The following is a 24,238-nucleotide window of genomic DNA, read 5'->3' on the forward strand; positions in this document are numbered from 1 at the left end:
GGTGGATATATTTTTTCATTTTTGTTGTTGAGTCTCCATCTTCCAAAACCTTAGGCTTCCACTCCAATCAGCCTAGCTCAATTGGCAACTACTCAACTCAAAAACTTAACAAAAATAGAACTTAAAAAAATAATAATAATAAATAAATAAATAAATAAAAAGTTAACAAACCTATTAGCCCGATAGTTACAAACCAAAACTTCAAAAGAAAAAGGAAAAAAAAAAGCATCAAGTTCTCTTTTCATAGATGATTGCATTGTAATATATTAAGAAATAACGTATTTTGTGTCTGTTGGTAGATGATTACATTTTAATGTATTAAGAATCTTAGTTGATAATTGGTTAATATTATATGGATGCTTATTTGGAGTTTTTTCTTTTTTTTCTTTTGCTTATATTCTGGCCCCCCTAACTTGAAATCTTGGCTTCATCCATGTTAACAGGTCTTGTGAAAAGAGAGCATATTGAGCATTCACATTATAAAAATGTACATCAAAGGATATTTTATAGAAAAACTTAGCCTAACCCACTGGCGGTGCCAAGTGTTATTCAGGGTGGTCACAGGACTACCCTGATTTTTATTTTTATTTTTTTAATATAACTTAAAAGGTTTGAGTTTTAAATTAACATGGGTCTTTTGACCACTCTAGAAAAAAATAAATAAATAAATAAATATAAATATAAATAAAAAATCTTGACCACTCTAAAAAAGACACTTGAACACCCTTAATAACAATTGAGCCTATTAAAAATAAAATTCAACCTCTCCAAAAAATTTGTCCGTTCAATGTTGAAAAAAAAATTGCAAGAAATACTATATTCACAACATTTTTACAATATTTTCGTAACAAATCCTAAATAACAAGTTGTTATTGATGAATAGAAAATAATTTCAGTGGTAAGTTCAAATTAAAACTAGTAAAAATTTACTACCTAGGTTTTGTTGTGAAAGTGTTACAAAAATGTTGTGGACATAACACTTCTCAAAAATTGCTCAAACAAACATATTAGCCTAAAATCTCAAATCAAATGTTTAATTGTGATTTTTTAAATTGTGTTTCAACTAGCATATTTTAAAATTGCTATTTTTTTATATTAAAAAATGCACACTTTTCAAATAGTTAGTTTTTTAGTATTTGCTTTAGTCTTTACCCGAATTTGTTGGATTTATGTGCTATATTTTTTTAAAAAAATAATGTATTTTGTTTATATTAGTACTTGTTTAGGCAACATGTTAGTAATTAAATAGGAAATCAGTACTCTCTCTCAAAAAAATAAAGGAGATCAGTTGCTTAATAATTGATTGGTTGTGTATATTAAAAAATATGTAGCTAATAATATTAATAGTGAAATTATCATATCACACAACAATTTTGAAATATGATAACTTGTGAAAGAAAATTTAAAACTTTATGTATTTGAATATGTTTATATTTTGTAATGTTAATATATTCAAGTTTTATTATTAATAATTTTTAAAAAAATTTAAGTATTTTTAATGACCACCCTAAAAAAAACTTTTTAGAGCCGCCACTAGCCTAACCCTGTTATAATCATAGTAGAAGTAGGTTACTTGTCTTGCAGGCTTGATCCTTACAACAAGCCTGCCAGGGGCCCTAATAGATCTAATATTTCTCCCAAATTCTATATGAGAAGCATGCAGAAGCAACTAGGAGAAAGGGGCATGGTGAAACTGTCGACAAGCTGTTAATCAAAAGAGACAAGTTGAACTAGGAGAAAAACTTGAAGAAGAAGAAGAAGATGAGATGATGGTTGAAGTGTCAATCAATCTCATTATTTTTTGTCCATTCATGAAGACATCATTGTGAATAAACTTAATAGTGATATGATTATTACAGTAAACTGAAGTGATAGAAAAAATAGTGACTCCCATGTCCTCGAGAAGAGAACACAACCAGATGATTTCAGTAGTGGTGCCAGCCAAAGTACAATATTTAGTCTCAGTACTGGATTAAGCAACATCATATTATCTTGTGGTTGAATGCATCACATAGCAAGCAATATCCAGTGGTTGAATGACAATCAGTGGGGTTGCCTACCTAGTCAACATCAGAATAGGCACGTAAGACTAAATGATTAGTAGAGGGGAAGAAAATCCCACGAACGTGTCCTTGAGATAGTGTTGGATGCTGAGAACAACAACAAAGTGAACAAAGCACGGAGTAGACATCAATTGATTATCAAGGCAAACATTATGTTTTCCTCTTAAAAAAAAAAAAAAAAAGTACACTAATGTGAAATATAAAGACAAGTAACAATCATGTATACAAGACTGCCAACTAATTGTCTGTAGAGGTTAGTATCAAGAAGTAGCTCGCCGTTCGTGGCATGAAGCTTGGTATTGGATTTAAAAGGCATCTCAGAAAGCTTTTACAACCAATGAGACCCACATGAGAGATGATCAGGCACATTTTGCTTGAAAGAGATCGTGGGTATCATTAGAAGAAGTGAACTCAAAACTGAAGAAATAGCTATGAGTGCCAAGATACTACTGTTCGAAGCAGTGGATATGTAAATGTTTTGAGTCCCTTGACATATAAAAGCAAGAGACCTTATTTGAGAGATGAGGAAAGAGGACAGAGTCATAAGGACTGGAGGAGCAGCCAGGTGTGAAATTGTAGTATTGAACTTGGTAAACCAAGCCTAAGGGGCTTCTTTGAGGCCATAAAGACTTTTTGAAGACAATAGACGATGTGCAGTGGGTGCTCTAAACTAGAAGGAGGCTGCATGTAGATTGCTTCTACAAGATTGCCATTAAAATTAAGGAATGCATTTTTGACATCCATCTAAAAGAGAAACTAATGACAGATAGCAGTAATAACAAGGAGGGAACAAGCGCATGTAAGTTGAGCAATAGGGGCAAATGCCTCTTCACAATATATGACATACTTCTGGGTGAAATCTTGAGCCATAAGACAGGCTTTATACCTGTCTATTGTACTATCAAATCAAGTTTTGATATTGTAAAACCATTTATAACCAACTACAGACTTTCTAGAGCCAACTCAACAAGATGCCAAGTTCAATTTTGAAGAAAAGCATGAGTTCTTCTACTATAGCGGTCTATCATAAAGGATTACAGGAAAACCTCATGGTAGGAGTGGGATTCGTAAAGTCTAGTAAGAACATAATGGCAATAATAGTAAGTAAGATAGCGAGGAGATGCTCTTACTCGAGTAGGACAAGATGAAATATAGGAGCTATGAGAATCCTCATGACTGATGTGTTGGGAGATGTTGGAAAGGGCATAGTGGCAGAAATAATTTTTTCAGGAAAGGGACAATTTTCAAGGAAAATACCAACATGAGGATTTTAAAGAGAGGAGAAGTATAGGGCAAATGGCACTTGAATAGGTTGGAGAAACGCATGTTTTCTAAAAAATTCACAAGTTGAGAAATATGTAGCTTGCAAGAAAAATGATCGTAACATCTACATCCCTTGTATTCAATGTCATAGCCAAGAAAATAACACAAACAAGAGCAAGGCTTGAGTTTGGTGTGTTCATAAGGTTGAAGAAAATCGAAGCATTGCATCACCAAAGTTTTTTTTGCAAGGAATAATTAGAAATTTTTTAAGATTGATGGAATTAAATTTTAATGTGTCATTTCTCACATTGCTAATTTCTCCTAGATCGATTCAGTTGCACAACTTGCTATGCCTCCTCCTTCATGGTTTAGATATGTGCTTCAATGATACCTTTTCAAAGCCTTCTCTCTCTCTCTCTCTCCCCTTTTTTTTGAAGGGGGGGGGGGGGGGGGGGGGTTTAACTTGTGCATTAGATTTTTTTTCTATTTTAAATGTAAGCAAGCTGTTCTGATCAGTGTAGAATTAGTTCATAGAATGATGCAAGATACAATCGCAGTATGATGGACATGAATGTGGAAGAGTGATAATTATTGGAGGTAAGACCACATGGTATTTTATAATGAGTTTTACAATACAATGCGTTGATAATTTAGACTATTAAAAAAATTTCAAGGTAATTTAAGACCCTAAGAAAATATAAAAATAATAAGAAATAACTCTTAACACTATTCATATTTGAGTTCATCTTTTTTATACAATTCACAACAATATTTTGGTCTATCCCAAACAATAAAAAAGAACCAAAAAAAAAAAAAAGCATCTAATTCCAATCAATTAACTCACCAGAAGGTACTCGATCACAGCAGGAAAATTGCCTGCTCAATGCTTGTGTCTTGCTTTAGAAAGAGTTTTTAATAAACCCCTGACAATCTTCCAAAACCAAAACACATTCATAATTGCCAACACAGGAGACACCACAAGCAAGTTGTAGAAGCCAAAAGGAAAAATTTTCTTGACCTGAAATAAAGAAATAACAGTTCAACTCAAATGCTAATATTGATAAATGGGGAGAGTAACCGGCCAACCTTCCAAGAAAGTGTTGTAATTATTTGAGTTTGACTATTAAAGTCCTGGTTTCTATTTTGTCATACTATAAATTTGACACAAGTGTTGCAGCTTTTTTGTTTTTTTTTTTTTTTTGGGCGAGGTGGGGGGGGGGGACTTCATCCAGCATCATGGACCCAACTATAAGAGATTGTTTATAATTATAATTCTGGCAACAAGCAATCTAGCGCAATAGTCCATTCAAGCCATGAAAGAGAGGAATTCTTGAAATCATCATGATTTCTATTTACTATGATTAAGAAACAGGGAGAAACCCTGGGAAAGTTTAGGAGTATTTGGTGCTATTCATCCCAAATGCAGTGACCATCTAGATTTGAGCAAATTACCGACATTATGCTTCAGAAATGTGCAACAACTGAGCGGTCTGATTAAAAGGGCATTGTATCTGCAAAACTTAACAAAAACTTTAAACCTTATCACAATTGACTAGATGTGAGCACATGCAACATGTGTGGCATTTTTTTTTTTCTTTTAAAAAACTATTTAAAATAGATGAAGTGTAGTTATAATCATAAGATGATAAGAACATAGTACAGTTTTTCCCCCTGGTAAAGAGAATGAAGTACAACATATGAGATAAAAGAAATATGTGAATTGATGTCAGAAGCTATTTAGCTACAAGAGAGAGAGAGAGAGGGAATGGAGGAGAAAGTGGCAGCAGTAGGGAACATGGGTTGGAAGTTGAATAATTGTAGTTTAATCAAATGAACATTATTCCGCTTGGATGTAACTTTTTGCTGCAAGTTTATTTGCTGGAAATTAGTTAAAATATACCTAGAAAAGTGAGGCCTTAAAAAGTTGTACATGAGCAAATAAGCTAAAAAGCTAAAAGATAGTATAAGTGAAATAAAATACTAGCAATTGGTAGGTTGGAATATAAAATTGTCTTGTTAACACGAACATGCATGAAAAATATAATATAATATAAAGACCATGGAGCTTTTGACAAACCTGATCAAAATGGCTAAACATGTGTGCGAAGAAGAAGATGAACAAAAAAATCCTAGCAACCTGGAGGCAGCAAACGCACAAAACACAACTATCAAGCATTAAAAAGAATGTGGAACAAGGAAATCATTTTGGGACCAGTTATATATATTGAAACCACAATATGTTTATAATTTATAGAGCAGATTTTTAGAAATAAACTCCAACATTATGGTGTGGAAACTTATAAAAGATAAGTGATCAAATTACCCCCTCCTCCCTCTCTCTCAACATACCGTTATGCACAAAATGCGTGCATGCATGTACATAAGCAAGCACTACATGTTCCAAACCTCTAAACGATCACTGCTCTTGCACATACAAGTAGCTTGTAACATTCTATACGGGTAACATAAGTGAGCTTACTCTCATCATACCATGTTCTGTGGTGGCATTATGTGAAATCAATTTCCACTCCTCATGCCACAATAATTTATTATGAGAACTTTTTAAATAAGTTTTTGAAAAAAAAAAAAAAGAACAAACTAAGTACACCATATGTATACAAAAGATTCTCCAACTCAAAATGAAACTGTGCTCTGACAAAATCAACCCTCTCCATTTACCATATAGGCTACCACAGATGCCTTGCAAAAGTTTCATCCCTAACAATTTATGTGAGAAAAAATAATGAGGTTCAAAATCTGTACATGTTTTCCATTTGTTTAAATTGGACATACAACTGCCATCAAGGTATGCAGTTTTGCCTGTATTAAACCCAACCAGAACATTTACCGTTGCCAATGAACACTCTTTTTTTATCTACATGAATGCAGGCCCATAGTACAACCTAGCATACACATAATTTTTGGTTAACAATTGAAGAAAACCAAGACCATGACTATGTAAGACCATACCAACCACCCCAGGAACAATGCTATGCCATTATAGGTGTAAAGCTTGGAGTTCTTCTGGCCAGCAACATCCAAGTACCTGAAAGTATGAATTCACAGCAATAAGCCACGGTTGACAACCAACAACCCAAAAATAGGAAACTCTAAATGCTAACTTTACCATCTTAGATTTACAAAAGGAGTAGTGCTCTCTGAGAAAAGAACCATTAGTATGTAAATCCGTGCTTGACCACTTATGAGGGAGAGAAGAATTGAAGACATGGATAGCCCATGGTGTAGAACCTGATAGAAAGAAATGAAATGAAGGAAATTGGTCGACTTAGTATCCCAAACTTTTTGAAAAAGAGTAATAGACTCAATGCACTTATTGACCAACCATTATAGATTCAGTTGATGCATAATAATAATATTACTATTATTATTGATTTTTCTATCTCAACCAGTAAAATTAAATTTTGAATTCAAGTATTCTTTTTCAAAGTTGAAAAGCTGGTTCTAGAAAAAGATAATCTAATAGAAGAAATGATACAGTAATTAACAATATCAAGCAAGCATTTTTTTTTTTTTTGGAACTTACGTACTCCAGACCACCTAGAGCTGGAAACAGCCAAAGAATCATTGCCAAGTCTGATAGAAAATAACCAAGGGAGAACTGTATACAAAAGGGAAAAAATAAGCAAACTGTAGAAAAATAAAATAGTATTAAAAATATGTAGCATTATCCCAATGCCTAACTCCAGATTTGCTCCTTTAAAAAAATAAAAATAAAAATCTTTCTTTATTTTGGGGTGGGGGGGGATTGGACGGGGTGTAGGGGGTGGGGGGTGGGCAAGGAACCTGATATTAGTGTCCATATATTGAGTGCTAACAAACATGCAGCAGTTAAACTTAAATGCGTCTATGAAAGAGGTCCTCTGAATCACAACAAAACCCTGGCAGAGAGAGGTCATATTCAAACCAGTTGGATCTCCTCAGTGTAGGAAACTCTATGCCCATTCAAAGAGAATTAATTCAAAAAAATTATATAAGAACAAACAATTAGGTTGCATTTGGATCTGATGAATTAAATCAAAGGATTTGAAGAAAAATTAGTAACATAATGTACTTTATATGAATTTTATCAGCATATGAGGATTTGAGTTTTGAGAATTATGCTCCAACAAAATGAATTATGATTATATTTTAAAATATGTAATTTGCAATTTTATTGATAAGAGGGGAGCCTCATGTCCATAGTGTGTATACATCATAAAGCACTCTAAAAATTTTACAATGCTCAATAATTACCATTTAAAAGAAACTGAATCAATAACCTCTACAACAGAACATGCATCAATGTTTCCAAAACCTTCAGGCCCCTCAAACAATAACCTTATAATCAATGATTTCAGCTCACCAACAGAGGGCTCACCATCATTAAATGTACGGTTGTTTCTTTCTCTCTAAATTACCCACACATTTAAGCAAAGTGGGACCATGTTCCAAATCCACAAAATAAATTATGAATTTAAAATTAATACACCTAATAATTTCAAATCCACATATTAATAAGGCTTAAATCCATCCATGAATTTCATCGATAGAAATTATTTGTACCTTTTGTATTTTATTTAAGCTATTTGAACTAAAAATTGAAATCCAAGTCTTTCTCCAAACACTTCTATTCTAATTAACCACCAAGAAATTGTGATTTCAGACAAAATGTGAAATGTGTTGAACTATACAAAAATTGATGTATTAGTACACACCATATAAAACACAGGCTATTACATGAATCTCTCACCATAGCAACAGACAAACAAAAGGATGTGAAAAGCCATTCTTGTAGTATCATGCATTGTGTGGTTGTTTTGCAATATCTCGCCTTCAGTTCATAGAGTGGATCATAGTTTTTTCATCTATAAAGCCATTGAAAAAAGTATCCCCCCTAACACCCCCACCCCAAAATTAAAAATCATAAGTCTCTCTCCAATAGGATACATCTGAAATCCCCATAAAAAAACCACAGGAGCCTCATGGTCTTTACCATTTAAGTCTCATGCTCTCACCAAATATTCTCCTCATAAGAGATCTCTACTAAGCCCTAAAGCAAAGAATAGTCCCCTTGGCCTTAGAACTACAACTTAAAATGGCATTCCATTAACAAAATCACCGCAAAATATATAATTGTTGATGATAACCCAACTTTTACCTTTCGACTTCCTTAAAGTTCTAAAAATGCCATTCTGTAGAGAAGATGATCCACTCCCATCTTTCATTTTATATTGTTTGACTTCTTACAGCATCAAGACTTCCTTGACATCTCTATGAGTGATTTATTCTTCTTCTCCTTTCTTGCTAGCTAAAAAGTATCGAAATCTATCCTAGGGAAAGGCACCTATAAAACACATGAAATGTTAAATTCAGTACTTCAAATTTGTTTGTCTGTTATTTCTTCACAATAGTTGGAAAATATCAACCTCTACTGAACTCTTTTTGACCCTTTTCTAGATAATAGTTTTCTGTTGTGACTTGGCATGTCGACCATCTTTGAACCTAGGCCACTGGAACCATGGCAATGCAGCCTTAGCACCTAAGCTAGTGCCAGTTTCATGTGTCATCCATGTGTTTGACATCCATCAGATCAATATTAGCTATAAGAATTAGTTTATATTTATTTTAGAAGTTAATGCTTATTGCAGCACAGTTTCATTGATTAGAAGTTAATATTTATTTTAGCTGGACACGATCAAGTTGAATTAATTAATCAGAGGGTGAGAAATGCCAAGAAAACCAAACACTGCTTCTTTCAATGTCAACTTACCCCCAATAGCGTATCTGATAAAGTAGATGTCCTATTTATTATAAGGTCACCATGAGATTTTTCATCAAATTCATCTGATAACAACAGGAGGTAGAGAGAAGCAAATGCTACTATAAGAGCATGGAATGTTGAGAATCCCCTGCACAACAAAGGTTGTGACCTTTATGACCATGAAAAAACCAAAAATCTATTTTGGACAAAAAAATGTGCATGCTGAAAAAGGAGTTAACAAGCAGAATAATTTCACCTGTTATTCCACTCTACTTTCACTCCACTGCTTAGTTTGCCATAACCCTTGAAGCACAGGAGGCTAATATAACCTGCTAATTTGTAAACCTTCAACAAAAGAAAAAGGAACCAATTTTAGAATAAAAGAATCAATCAAAAAGAAAACTAATATACAAGGATAAGGGCATGAGCAAAATTAACTCAAACTTGTCAACATTTCCACCCGTTTCTCATTTTAACATAAGCAAGAGTTGACTTCAAGTTTTGAAGGTACCATGACATAAAAGTTGGAATCCATTTCTTCATAAACTCAAATATATGGATACAAAGGCTGCAAGCAAATCCAGCTCACTTATTGGGAGGAACAAGAATCTTGAAAATTCTTTTAGAATTGAAATTTGTTGCTAATTAAATCTATGAAAATATAGGGCATGGTATTATTATAGAATGCTCAAAATAGTTAAGTTGTATTCTACCTTTATTGAATTAATGAGAAAAGATAACAACATTGATAAAGGCCAACACCGCACACCAAAAGCTCTCAGAATTCATAATTTCCCATCTCTCATAAAAGAAATTTGACCAAAACCTTCCAAGTTTTAAAGCTACAAAAATAAAAACAGTCAAAAATAGTTTCAGTACACCCATCATCTGCTCATTGGACTCCTCCTGGGCTCAATTATTTTAAGGATATTATGGATGGGGCTGCCTTTAAAGATATTCAAAAGAATGGGTAGGTGCTGTAATCAGAGAGAGAAAGGGGCAATTTATAGTAGCTATGAGTGCTTTGAAGAGTATGGGTTCAGATGCAGAGGAAGCAGATGCACTGGCAGCGGCTCATGCAGTAAGTTTGCTGCCTCTTGCTGCCCTTATGATATGGTGTTTGAAGGGGATGCTTTGGGAATCATTAAAGCTCTTCAAGCTGAGCAACCAGATCAATCCAGGCTTGGGAATATTATAGACCAGGCAAAGCACCAAGCACCACTGTTGAGATCTACATCTTTTGTCTATGTGCCAGGGCCCGGGGGGTGGGGAAAAAGGTAATGGGGTAGCTCAAAGATTGGCTAGATATGCAAAGGGGTTATCACAATGTGTTTATTGGTTTGAGGAGGCCCCAGCCTATCTACTGAGTGCATTTTCAAATGATGTAATACAGTAATATATTTTGTGAATGAATGCAGCAGTCTATATCTGCCATCAAATTACCCATGCTACAATTACTAGGATCATCATGCCCTTCATTTCTCATAGAAAACTCCAAAAGAGAATCTTAGTAAGTGTCCTCACTGTTCCCATCCTTGCTTCAGTTTCTGGTTTATAAAAAATAAAAATGCACACCACATGTTCTGCAGTTACTTATGCCTGTTTTACAAATAAGAAAGACTAATGCATTCTCGACAAAACCATGAATGATGTGAAATACATCTTCAAGACATTCCTCCGTTCATCAATTTCAACTTTGTTCACTCAAATGTGGCCTTATCTTTCTGAATGATGTCTCTTGACAGGCCTTCACAATATTTGCAAATACTATGATGCTCTCAATCAACATAGTTTCTAGGCATCATTCTACCAGATTTTCTTGGAAATGGAAATGAACGTACAGTACAGAAACCTATAATAATTTCTCTTTACCATTAGGCCAAAACCCAAATAGGAATCTTTTTGGTGTTGAGGAATCTGAACTCAAACCATTATTTGACAACAAGAAACTTTACAGGTAACTAGAACCCACATGGAGCATACATGGAAAATGATACTAAAATTTTGACCATGGTATATTGAAACGTATTCTTATACGCCAAATGACAAAGCCTTAGAAAAATTAACCTTAAAAACAAGCACACTTACAATGATGCAGACAATGATGCCAGAAAAGATAGACACCAGCCAATGAGATTGTTTGGTTGAAGTACTAACATAGTCAGTGACGGACACAGCCATTGCTGCTGCTGGTGCTGCTATGGCATAGATATTGAAAAAAAATATAAGAACCCAATTCATAACTTGTAATAATGTAACGTAAAAAAATTCTAAACGAAATGAAAAAAAGGGTATTAATTTACGCTTTAAATTTAGAAAACCAAAATGGGTATTTGAGAAAGAATAAAAAAAAAAAAAACAGCAATACATATGAAAACAGCTCAAACCGCTTATAAGTTTGACTCGTGAATGAATATTAGCGGACACAGGACACAGCAAGCAGAAGCTTGGTTTTGTTTTCTTTGTTTGTTTGTTTGGGTTTCTTGTTAGACTCGAACGATAATTGAGATTAACTGGTAATTAAAGAAAGAGTAGAGAGAGATAAGAGCTAGAGTAAAAGATGGTCTCCACTTTTATTTGCTGTACCTTCTGTGGTCTCTACTCTCTACCACGCACTGGCGTACCAGATGAGTGACTTGAAATTACTATTATTATCACCCCCTTGAAATTTGAAACCAACCAACCCACTCAGCGGCGAATTAGAAAAAAGTAGGACTTTTGAGTGCAATATTTTTGTCACAGGAATATACTTCTTCTTCTTTTTCCTTTTTAATTTTATATTTTATTAAAATATTAGTTTTTATTGATTTTTTAAATTTTTTTTCTTTGCATATGATGTCCAACAAATTTATCGACTCTCTTCTTTCGTCATCAAGACATGTAAAGAATGAATAAAAAATTAAATGTAAAATTATAATAAACTGGTAAATTTCTATAATTATATAGAGAATTATGTCAGTCATTTTTATGTAAACTATGTAAGTTTTACACATTTTTCTATTATTACACCCAATTATATGAGTGCTCTTATAAATTTATATTTTATTTGTAATGTAAACTTATTATACTGTAGACACAAAAATGTGTATTATAAACTAAAAATTTTCCTAAAAAAATAATACAAAAATATTTAAGACATTAAATATTGCAAAATGCAAGAGGTACTACAAATTGTATTACAAAAAGTTTTTTTTTTTTTTTTTGGGATAATTCAATAGTTACAACTGGATGAATAATTTGAACCTTGAACGTTTATTTACCATTCAATCCACAAACTCATCTTTTATTTATTATTTTAATCTACAAAAATTAGAATTTAAATAATTGATTGATAACAGGATTATTAATATTTAATCATCTTTAAATTTTGTAAGCATGGAAAATACACAAAGATAATATAATCGGATTTATCAAAATTTACATCTAATTAAAAAATATTAGATAATATAAAATGAGTCATGCTAACAAGTGTTTTTAGAGTAATGGTTAGTAATTCATTTTATGAATATTTTGATACTACTTTTATGGGAAATAAAAAATGCTATTAAAACATAAATTGTTTTTTTTTTTCATTTCTCATAAAAAATTTATTTAAATAGATTGTTAATCATTAACCTAAAAGCATTCGTTAGCATTTTTCATATAACATTACTTAAAGTTACGTCATGTATCCCATCCAATTTTCTTAATTTTTGTGCAACTATTTATTACACTACAAAAATCGAGATGTCCAATTTAATTTTTTTAATTTTTTATTCTAAATGAGTTACTAAGTGAAAAAAAAAAAAATATATAGAATCAAAATTAATAAACCTTCAAAAAAATCACCACCATCAATTCTTTTTTCTTATTGTATTCTTATTATTATTATCATTTTTATTATTATTGTAATGGCAGGTTTTGGCTCCTAGGCCTAAAAGGTAAAATAATCTAGGCCTAAATAGCCCAATAGAATGAATTTGTAGAGAGTGTGATAGAAAATTAGGCTCTAAAGAGTTGGGTCACAACTATAATGGATCCAGATCACAGTGAAGCAAAGATAGATTGGTTTTATCTAAAGAAAATCGTTATTGGCACAATCCGAGGAGATCAGTTCTTATGTATATTACTTGAATTTAATTACAAGTACAATTCTTGTTATTATAGTGTTTTTCTCTTAATTCTCTGATCCCCTTTCTTCAAGGTCTTCTTTCTCTTAGATATTTTATGACCTTCCTCTATCTTGCGCTTCTATGATACTTATCCTTATCAATAGAATCTCCTAAAATGTTGCCCTGGATGACAGACCACACCTTTGAATCTCGACTTTGCTTAATTGAGGAGGCATTCATCCTCGAACCATCCTCTTAGACTCTTATGACCAAAACTCGTCTTTTCACTCACTAACACGGACTCTTATAACAATGTTTACCCATTCTCGGACTACTTCATGTCCTTGGATTGGGCCCCCGGCCCAATATATATATATATATATATATATACTATTAGACCTATCACTCCTACAATTATTATTATTATTTAAAGACAAAGTAGAAGAGTTTAATTTTACATCATGTATTCCATCTAATTTTCTTAAATTTTGTACAACTATTAATTACACTACAAAATTTGAGAAGTCCAATTTAATTTTCTTAATTTTATTTTAAATGAGAAAACTATAAAATCAAAATTACTAAACCTTAAAAAAATCACCATGATTCATTTTTCTTGTCTTATTGTTATTATTATATAAATAGTGATTGGACAAACCAAAATTGAGTATTTCATGGATAACAATTTAAATGATTTTTTTTTTTTTCATTTAGTTCAAATAAACTTATATTTATTTTATTATTAGCTAACTTATATTTTCATCTATACAAACATTATAGATATTATATATAAACTTGATATTTTAACATGCATTTAGTTATACTTATATGTAAATATATCCCATGCATATGCATAAAATTACAAGCTAATTTAAAGAAAATACGATGGAACAATATTCCAATAGATTGTTTAAATATAATCTAAAATATAAATTCAATTAAAATAATATATATTAAAAGGGAAATGCTAACAAGTGCCCTCAAAGTATTGGTTAATAATACATTTTAGAAAAATTTTGACACCACTTTTATGGGGAATGAAAAAAGATATCAAAATATTAATTTTTTTTCCCATAAAAACTTTATTTAACTGGATTATTAACCAATACCCTAAGGGCACTCGTTAGCATGACTCATATTAAAATAATATATATAATTGTAAGGACTCATTTCGCAGCCCAAACCTAAGATGTATGATCTTGGCATAGTGAATCCAGTACAATGAATTTGTAGAGAGTGGGTCAAATAACTGAGTTTTAGTGAGTTAGACAACGGTTAGTACTGGATTAAATAACAATCAAACACAAATAAGAGATTTTGATATCCATGGACTTACAGTCCGAGGAGATTTCACTTTTATAAATTGATCACAATTGGGTACAAGTACAATTTAAATTGCTACAGTGTTCTTTCTTTATTTTTCTCAATCCCTCCCTCACGGAGGGTCTCTTACATTATATAGCTCTCCCTGGACCATCTTGATCCTAGACTTGTTGATCATTCGAGTCTTCACTTGAGTGTCTGTCCCATCAAACACCCTTTTTAATTTTCTGTGAGTTGTGATAGCCAAGTCAATACTGTTCAGGGGTCTCCTCAACATAAATGCGGCTAAGAAAGTAGTTGCAGTGCATTCAATGTGATGGTAGTAACTTTCCCTAAGATATTTTTGAGGTCCAATCGTCCTTGGATGTTCATGATACACAACTTTATCACTGGAGCTTCCTGGAAGGTCATCGTGATTGTTGAAATATGTATTTGAGACGTATTTATCATATCCAAAGAGATATTCCTCTTCGGACTACTCTCCTATCTGTATTTCACTTATTGAATTTTGGGTTTGAACCATTCATTACCATTCACTCGTCCTCGGATTGCTCACGTTCTTGGTCAAAGCCTAAGGCCCATTACATGATTTGCGCCCTTAACCCTACAATAATAATTGATGAAGTTAAGAAAAATTCAAATTAGAATTCAAAATAAAAGTTCAAATTTTGCGCCATGTGTCATAAATTATTTATTCTCAAAGAATTTTATTTCTTAATTTTAAAATAAAATGTGAGACTACGTCATAAATATTCATCTAAGTGAGTTATTAAGTATAAAAACCAAAGAGTTTAGAATAAATAAATTGAAAAAAAAAATGCTTCACAATAATAATAATAAAAAAAAATAAACAATTTATATTTTATACCTAATAATATCCTTACAATTTTTTTTTTTAAAGAGTTAACAAAATATAAAAATGACTATCAATAGTATTTCAATTATATATATATATATATAAATAAATTATATTATGTATCTTATTGTATATCTTTAAGTGTATTTATGCATATGCATGGGGTTACAAGCTAATGACATAAAATTATAAAATCTCAAAAACTTAGGTGACAACATATTATGAAATCATTCAAAAATCAAATGTCTGAGAAAACTGAGATCATGTGTGGATGAGAAATATAAGATGCTCTAGGGCCCCTGCCTCATCAACCATAACTTTCAGGCTGAACTCTTCCAATCTCCCCGTGAAAAGAGGAGGGGATCCTAACTACTAATAAACAAACCATAGGTATGGCAAAGAAATTTCATCCAACATTGCAGTGCTTATTATTAGGTTGTAGACATTATGCTGGTTTTTTGCATCATTTTTACATCCACGTCCGAAACTGAAATAACCATAAAACAGAAATTGCAAACAGCACACCATATTTACAAGTACTCAAGCTTATTAGTGTTCAAAGAGCAGGTAATCTTTTGATGAAGTTTTCGAGAGCATCTAATCACCATTGTCGTCATCATCTAGTAACCTCCTTGTATATAAGCATTCAAGCGATCTAGCTCCTCCCGGTGCTCACTAACCACAGCACGGACCACATCTCCAATGGACACCATACCTATCATCCCCTTTCCATCTACAACTGGAATATGCCTGATACGGTTATCTGCCACCCAACCATGAGTTCCAAGTTTAAATTATAGTGAATTAAGAGAGAGGAAAAGAAAGAGAGAATTACCATCAATAATGAGAAGCAGCATATAATACCTGTCATCAGTTGCATTGCCCGCAAAACTTTGGTGTCAAGTGTGACTGTGATAAGCTCGTTCTGCAGCCACCGCGTTATAGCACATGCCATTGTTAGATATAACACAGGAAATGTAAACAACCTTTGATAGAAAATTGACATAAAGCAAGAATGATATCCTGCCAAGAGGGAGAAAACATATACCTCCTCAGTCATGATATCCCCAACCTTGGTTGACTTGGATGATCTTCCCTGTACTATGATCTTCCTCAGATAATCTGGAATTATATGATCAAATAGAAAACTCAATTAACTAAAACAAGTACAGATACCCCTACCAACCATTGTTCATACATTATGTGCAGCCACTATTTCCATTATATTAAAATTAAGGGTATTGTATATGTTCAAGCAATGAATAAATAAATAAATAGAAGAGATCGAATATGAACTTGAAAATCCAGGAAGAAGCTCTGCACAGACAGTTTTTCCCCTTTTTTGGCAGTGAACACGGTTGAGCTTCAACCTTTTAGTAAGATTCCAGTGAAAGCACTCCCTGTTGATACCAGCCATTGTTCTTTGGAGTGAACTTTAAACTCAAATGAAATATGCAAATCCTCTCAACTAAGCCAAATGAAATGTCTTCAATTGTTGCAGCCATTGTTCTTTCCAAGTACTACTGCTTAGCGTAAATAGCTGCTAGCTAAATTGACTATTTTGCAAAAGTATATCCTCCATATTGAAAGTTCCCCAATATTCTTCAAGTTCCTCTTCTTTTATATTCGTTTTGGGTACCAGTTGTTGTTAATAAATTCTAGAGAGTAAAATAATTAAGAAATACCATCATTTATGAAAAACAAGAGGGGGGGGGGGGGGGGGTTTATTGTTATCTTTTGAGCAATACTATCCAACAGAGAGAAGCAAGAGACAACTTTCAGGTAGTGGAATGACTTAGATGCAGCATTGGATGACCACATCAATGAGATCTAGTGGATTACCATTATTCTTGAATCTGGGTCAAAAAGGTGTAAACAAATAAGGAAATAAAATTATTGTAGAAGCAAGAACATTTGAAGCTCTTTACCTCATATAATTAGATCCTAGTGTAATTCACCTAGTTCATGTGCCAGTGGATGATATGATAATCCTAGCATACAAAATAAGAGTGCAACTTCCACAGAAAAACCCATCTTATAATAATTCGTGACAAACAAAACAGTTCTTCAAATATCAAGTAAATGAGCTAAAGAATCTTTTCAATATCACAAACCTCTCTCCGTAATAATGCCAGCAAGTGCTTCTTTCGCTCCGGGTTTCACAACCACCAAGGCCCCAACATTGTGATGGGTCATCTGAAAAGAGAACGATTTATTTAAGTCTAGACATCAATCCTCTATGGAAAAGCACATCAAAATCATTTCAATACTAATCATACTTTAAAAAATAATAAATAAAAGATTTTTCATAAGGATCAAATATGCATACCGACTTAACAGCTTCATAAACACTGTCCTCCGTAGTGCACCAAAGCCAGGAGCCATCAGCACTTTTACCTTTTGCTTTCAAGACATCTGAAATTGTAGTGCTTTCAAAACCTTGCTCTTCCATGCGAGAAGCTGTAACTGACTCAAAGCGTGAAAACATTACAGGTTGCATCAAGGGAGTCATTGGACGGATGTGTTGTAACACTGCATTTTTGACAATGTTTCCATTTGACAAAAATGATCGAAGAGCTCCTTGCATTTTTTACCTGTTAAAAAAGAGAAAAATAATGAATGTTGTAACCACTTAAGTATGTAGCTGGTCATGCTTCACAAGGGAAGATGTGATAAGCCCTTAATACACATGCACCAAAAACCAATCACATGCAAAGTTTATTGCTTAATCAGGGATCGAACTCAAACATGGAATTTTAAATGGGAGGTATAGTGGAGGAGACACAGATTGAACTCAGTACCTCTGATACCAAGTTCAATCAGTTTTTACTATGTAGGTTTTTTGTTTTTAATTTTTGAAAGTCAAAAAAGCCATAACAAATTTCTGAATCCTCTTAATATATAGAGATGCACCAAAAACCAATCACATGCAAAGATTATGGCTTAATCAAGGATCGAACTCAAAAGTGGAATTTTAAACGGGAGGTATAGTGGAGGAAACACAGATTAAACTCATGACCCATGATACCATGTTAAATTACAGATCGTAAATTTAATCATTTATCCACATAATTCTAACATTATTGCTTCCAATATCGATGCATAAATGAAATACTTGAAAGGATGCTACCAAATCCTACATGAATTAACACCCAGTGAGTATGAATAAACAAATAAAGACAGATTTCAAATCTACTAGATAGACATGTGCTACATAACGTTTACAAGTTAAACCTAGGATGATCAAACATGTTACAACTGGATAGACATGTCGGAAACAGAACATGCCCAGATCAAAGAATCCGGAACATTTATGATTAGATCTATGATAAGAAGTAAAAAAAAAAAACATGCGAAATTAACTCATTAATTGGTTCTTACAAACATATATATGGAAATTAATTCAGACACGAAAATGACCACTCAATGATAGATTTCCTAAATGGGAAAAACGAACACATGCAACATCGGTCCATCGAATATTGTACTAAACCCAGTTACAAATTGTTGTACCGAATTGATTTGTGAAGAAAAATGAGCACAAAACTCAGAGCAACAGTTTGATCGAACCCATTTTGAGCGAGCACAAACCACCAAAGATTTGGTAGTAGTGTAAAAAAAGCCCATTAATACCAAAGTGATCAAACTCTCAGAAATCATAGATGAATAATATGAAGCAGAAAAGGAAGAAAGAAAAAGTTGAAAACAGAGTACCAGAGAGAGAATGCGATTCTTTTTTTTTTTTTTTTTTTGCGATTCCACCAGAAACACTCACACACATACAGTGAGAGAGAGTACACTATCTTTCTATCTATAAATTGTAAGCTGTAAGAGTAGTAGCGGCAGCAACTTCGGTTTTGGATAATGACTGAGCCCTAGTGCTTTTGGGTCCACTTCTACCTTCGCACGTGCAAGTGCAACGCTTATCCAAAACAGATTTCTCAACACTTCATTCACTGTCTGTTACAACAATAGCAGAATGTGTGAGCGGAGTCAATGGACTTAATTTTTTTGGGATTAAAATTACAAATTGCATCGTTTACTTTTGCATCAAATTTAATTTTAGTTGTTTAACTTTTACTAGTTTTATAATTTTTATTCAATTCAGTCCACTCGATTAGTCTCCGTGATAATTTAGCCGTTAAAGATTCCAAGATGACATAATTGCTGTATTTAACAAGATTTAAAGTTCACATCCTGACAAATACTAAGTGGGGACTTGAATTTAACAAAGTTAAAAATTAGGGAACTGAATTAAAATGAAAATGACGTTACATAATTGAATTATATTTTAAACAAAGTTAGATGGTGCAATAATTGAGTCGTTTTTTAATACAAAATGATACTATTTTAGTAATAATTTATATCTTTTTTGTTTTGTTGAGAAATTAATAATTTATATCTGATATATCAAAACAAGAACCTTAGGCTTAGGCTTAGGCTAGGGTCTAATTAATTGCTAGCTAAGTGGCGTATATATTGGGACATCGCTTACTTTAGTCCCCTGCATCACCAAATCTTTGCATTCACGCTAAAGTTTTAAGTTTAACTCATTATCTGTTTCTCAAAAAAAAAAAAAAAAAAAGTAATAATTTAACCCATTACCATGTGTTAGGGTAGATGCAAATTTTTTCTATGCACTAGTCATTTTGGCTCAATTTATTTATATAGATCTCTCTATATGCGTAGAGATGATCAAGTACGTGCATACCTTTTTATAATGTTATATTATTTTGATTTTTTTATTTATTTAATATATTCAAAATTACATCGTTGGATTATACATTTTTATTATCTTTAATATATATACTGACTTTAATGTTAATCATAGGAGTATCTTATTTACTGTTTGATCAAATATTTTACAAATAAAATAGTTATTCATCATTGGCCATCTTAACATTTTAAAAGTATGGATATTGGATAATATAAAAAGGCAATGTAATTTATAACCAATAATTTACTTTTTTTTTGAACTAATTTGAGTGACATATAATACATAATCAAAATTAATTTCCTAAATATACTCGATGACATTTAGGTGGCGTTTGGATACAGATGAAAAGCCAGCATTTGCGTCTAGCGTTTTCTTCCTTCTTTTTTTTTGATGCACGCGGATTACACTGTTTATGAGACATTATGCACTATTCATGTACTGTTCACACACTGTTCATGGGACCCACAATCACTTTATTTAGAAAAAAATTAAAAATGGGTCCCACGGTACTATTCACACATTTAAAAATTATTTTGCTGCAGTGTTTTTAGTTTTCAATTTTCAGTAAAATAAACGGTATCCAAACAGACCCGTAATATATTTTAAATTATTTTTTCAAACATTATAACACATATAAACATGAACTATAAAAAAAAAAATTTAATTAATTTTTTTAAAAATTATCTAGTAGGCTACACACGCATCATACATGACATCAACTAGTTATTAACAATGGCATTATTTGGGAGAATAGCCTTTGGTGCGGTTTGGATCCGTGTTTGCGTTTGTGCATTTGCACGTTTTGCGTTTTCTCTCTCTTTTTTTTTTTAGCGCTTATGAATAGTAACCAGCACTGTTCATGCACGTGATTACATTGCGCGGGAGACAAAGTTACTGTTCACGCACTGTTCATGAGACCCATAATCACTTTATTCAGAAAAAAATAAAAAAATAAAATAAAAATGGGTCTCATGGCACTATTTACAAATTTAAAAATTATTTTGTTACAGTGTTTTCAGTTTTCAGCAAAATAACTTGTATCCAAACAGACCATTTGTGTGAAATTAAAAAAAAAAAAAAAAAACATGATTTCTCTAATGGTGAAATCATTTTTTCAAACTACCACTTTACCTGCTTGCTAAACAGTTTTGGAGGATAAATCAATACCCTCAATCCCTGCTAGCAAAAGCCCTCAAACCTAAGTACTTTCCTAGATGCACTATTCAAGAGTGCTCCCTAAAACCCCATCACTCATGGTATTTGAGGAACATAATCAAATAGGATAACATAAAACTTAGGGAAGCTAGATGGTTGATTGGTAGTGGAGCTAATATTTCTCTTCATCACCCAAATTGGTTCAGGTGTTCTGATCAAAACTTGCTGAATGCACGTTTAGATTCTGGAATGGTTGCTAATCTCTTAGACCAATCTAGAGGTGTTTGGAAATGTGACATGATTAAGAAGCTTTATATTTTAAATGAAATCAGAGAACTGAATTAAAACAAAAATGAAGTTACATGATTGAATTATATTTTAAATGAAGTTAGATGGTGCAATAATTGAGTCATTTTTTTAATACAAAATAATACTATTTTAGTAATAATTTATATCTTTTTTGTTTTGTTGAGAAAATAATAATTTATATCTGATGTATCAAAACAAGAACCTTAGGCTTGGGCATGGGGATTACGATAGAAATTGTAATATTTATTACTAGGAATAAAATATGTTGTAATGTAATAACCAAACTTATTCATTAGTTTGGTTGTAAGTTATAACATTAAAGTGAAACTTAACATTTATTTTAAGAAATTTCTTACTCATACAATTATATTTCCTTAAAAATTGTTATTTTTAAATTTAAGAGAGATATGTGTTATTTTTTATGATTTTTTATTTTTATAATTATTAGATGTATATGGAAAGTTTGTTTACTTGGAAATATATTAAGTTTTGAAATTATTCCACTTACTAAAGAATAGCTAATACAACCATTTAAAGATGAATAATTATTTCTCATTTTGAATGATAGCTATTCATAAGGAATGATTATTCATTGTAATAAAAACATAATCAAACTAAAGAATAACTAAACCATAAAAATAACTATTACATTATAGCGCTTATTACAATCTACTAAACATGCCCTAATTAATTGCTAAGTGGCGTATGTATTGGGAAATCGCTTACTTTAGTCCCCTGCATCACCAAATCTTTGCATTCACTCACGCTAAAGTTTTAAGTTTAACTCATTATCTGTTTCTCAAAAAAAAAAAAAAAAAAAAAACTCATTACCATGTGTTAAGGTAGATGCAAATTTTTTCTATGCACTAGTCATTTTGGCTCAATTTATTTATATGGTTCTCTCTATATGCGTGGAGATGATCAAGTACGTGTATACCTTTTTATAATGTTATCTTATATTGATTTTTTATTTATTTAATATATTCAAAATTACATCGTTAGATTATACATTTTTATTATCTTTAACATGAAATGTTGATTTTCATGTTAATCATAGGAGTATGATCAAATATTTTACAAATAAAATAGTTATTCATCATTGGCCATCTTAACATTTTAAAAGTATGGATATTGGATAATATAAAAAGGCAATGTAATTTATAACCAATAATTTACTTTTTTGAACTAATTTGAGTGACATATAATATATAATCAAAATTAATTTCCTTAATATACTTGATGACATTTAGGTGACGTTTGGATACGGATGAAAAACCAACATCTCTGTTTGGCGTTTCCTTTTTTTTTTTTTTTTTTTTTTTTTTTTTTTTTATGCACACGGATTACACTGTTCAGGAGACATTATACATTGTTCACGCACGGTTCATGTACTATTCACGGGACCCACAACCACTTTATTCAAAAAATAAAAAAAAATGGGTCCCATGGCATTATTCACACATTTAAAAATTATTTTGTTACAGTAATTTCAGTTTTCAGCAAAATAAGCGGTATCCAAACGGACCCGTAATATATTTTAAATTATTTTTTCAAACATTATAACACATATAAGCATGAACTATAAAAAAAAAAATTTAATTAATTTTAAAAAAATTATCTAGTAGGGTACACATGCATCATACATGATATCAACTAGTTATTAACGATGGCATTATTTGGGAGAATAGCCTTTGTGTGAAGAAAAAAAAAAGATTTCTCTAACGGTGAAATCATGTTTTCAAACTACCACTTCACCTGCTTGCTAAACAGTTTTGGAGGATAAATCAATAACCTCAATCCCTGCTAGCAAAAGCCCTCAAACCTAAGTACTTTCCTAGATACACTATTCAAGAGTGCTCCCCAAAACCCCATCACTCATGGGATTGAAGGAACATAATCAAACAGGATAACATAAAACTTAGGGAAGCTAGATGGTTGATTGGTAGTGGAGCTAATATTTCTCTTCATCACCCAAATTGGTTTAGGTGTTCTGATCAAAACTTGCTGAATGCACGTTTAGATTCTGGAACTGTTGTTGATCTCTTAGACCAATCTAGAGGTGTTTGGAAATGTGACATGATTAAGAAGCTTTATCCTCACCCTCAATGTGATGAAATCTTGAGAATTTCTATATCCAAAACATGGGTGATCTCGGATAAACTTTTATGGAAACATTCGAGTTCTGGGGAGTATAGTTTTAAGAAAGCCTATAATTTACAACTTAAGGACCATTTTCAAGACTCACACTCTCAGCTCAGACCTTGCCAGATCCCACCAGAGGTGTGGAATTTAATTTGGAAGGTGAAAGTCCCCCACAAAGTTAACCTTTTTGTATGGAAGCTTCTGCATGACAGACTCCTTACTTTACTTGCCTTGAAAAACAGAGGTATTCCTACTGACAGTACATGCACCATGTGCAAGGAAGAGGAAGAATCTACCTCACACTTGTTCCTTCACTGCCCCTTTGCTAGAGCTTGCTGGCATGGTTCTTCACTAGCAGTGCACACCTCTGATTTAAGAGATTTATCAGTGCAGACCTGGATTTGTAATGTACTGAGTTGTTGCAAGTAATTGGACCAAGACATGATGAACTATGTCCAAGCTATTTTCACCTATCTGTGGACTATCTGGAATCACAGGAACCTTGTTTTACATGAAGGCAAGGATCCTAATCCTATGGAAGTCATTTTAACTGTTCAA

General features: G+C 32.3%; 2 protein-coding genes across 15 annotated transcripts in view; both read right to left on the minus strand.

Moving 5' to 3' along the window:
- LOC126726348 (uncharacterized) overlaps positions 1-11,777 on the minus strand; it is a 67,658-nt gene extending 55,881 nt beyond the window's left edge. For 2 of the 14 annotated variants that reach the window (XM_050431639.1, XM_050431648.1), the window contains exons 1-9: positions 11,674-11,774; positions 11,176-11,282; positions 9,344-9,432; positions 9,097-9,235; positions 6,871-6,945; positions 6,454-6,575; positions 6,297-6,372; positions 5,404-5,463; positions 4,171-4,344 (exon numbers count right to left, since the gene is read on the minus strand). In XM_050431639.1, coding sequence (XP_050287596.1) covers positions 4,207-4,344; positions 5,404-5,463; positions 6,297-6,372; positions 6,454-6,575; positions 6,871-6,945; positions 9,097-9,235; positions 9,344-9,432; positions 11,176-11,268 — 792 coding nt within the window. In that variant the 5' untranslated portion in view covers positions 11,269-11,282; positions 11,674-11,774 and the 3' untranslated portion in view covers positions 4,171-4,206. Of the gene's footprint in view, positions 1-1,765; positions 2,151-4,170; positions 4,345-5,403; positions 5,464-6,296; positions 6,373-6,453; positions 6,576-6,870; positions 6,946-9,096; positions 9,236-9,343; positions 9,433-9,598; positions 9,656-9,800; positions 10,327-11,175; positions 11,286-11,455; positions 11,643-11,673 lie in introns of those variants that run through there. The other 12 variants (XM_050431631.1, XM_050431625.1, XM_050431577.1 and 9 more) reach the window with 12 other exon arrangements.
- Positions 11,778-15,761: 3,984 nt separating this feature from the next.
- Positions 15,762-19,233, minus strand: LOC126726424 (CBS domain-containing protein CBSX3, mitochondrial). The gene is made up of 6 exons (XM_050431693.1): positions 19,072-19,233; positions 17,687-17,951; positions 17,472-17,553; positions 16,406-16,479; positions 16,222-16,282; positions 15,762-16,120 (listed from the first exon to the last, which is right to left on the minus strand). The coding sequence occupies exons 2-6, from the start codon at positions 17,942-17,944 to the stop codon at positions 15,978-15,980; spliced, it is 618 nt and encodes a 205-aa protein (XP_050287650.1). The 5' UTR covers positions 17,945-17,951; positions 19,072-19,233; the 3' UTR covers positions 15,762-15,977.
- Between the last annotated feature and the right edge of the window lie 5,005 nt (positions 19,234-24,238).

This window comes from Quercus robur, chromosome 1 (genome assembly GCF_932294415.1).
Source record: "Quercus robur chromosome 1, dhQueRobu3.1, whole genome shotgun sequence".
NCBI classification, from domain to species: domain Eukaryota; kingdom Viridiplantae; phylum Streptophyta; class Magnoliopsida; order Fagales; family Fagaceae; genus Quercus; species Quercus robur.

Bases quoted from the DNA above. Each gene is read 5' to 3' on its own strand.
- LOC126726424 (XM_050431693.1), bottom strand. From the start codon at position 17,944: ATGCAAGGAGCTCTTCGATCATTTTTGTCAAATGGAAACATTGTCAAA. The intron at 16,480-17,471 runs GTTTGTGATATT...ATATAATTCCAG, and splicing joins TGGCATTATTACGGAGAGAG to ATTATCTGAGGAAGATCATA. The intron at 16,283-16,405 runs GTATATGTTTTC...CGGTGGCTGCAG, and splicing joins GGGATATCATGACTGAGGAG to AACGAGCTTATCACAGTCAC.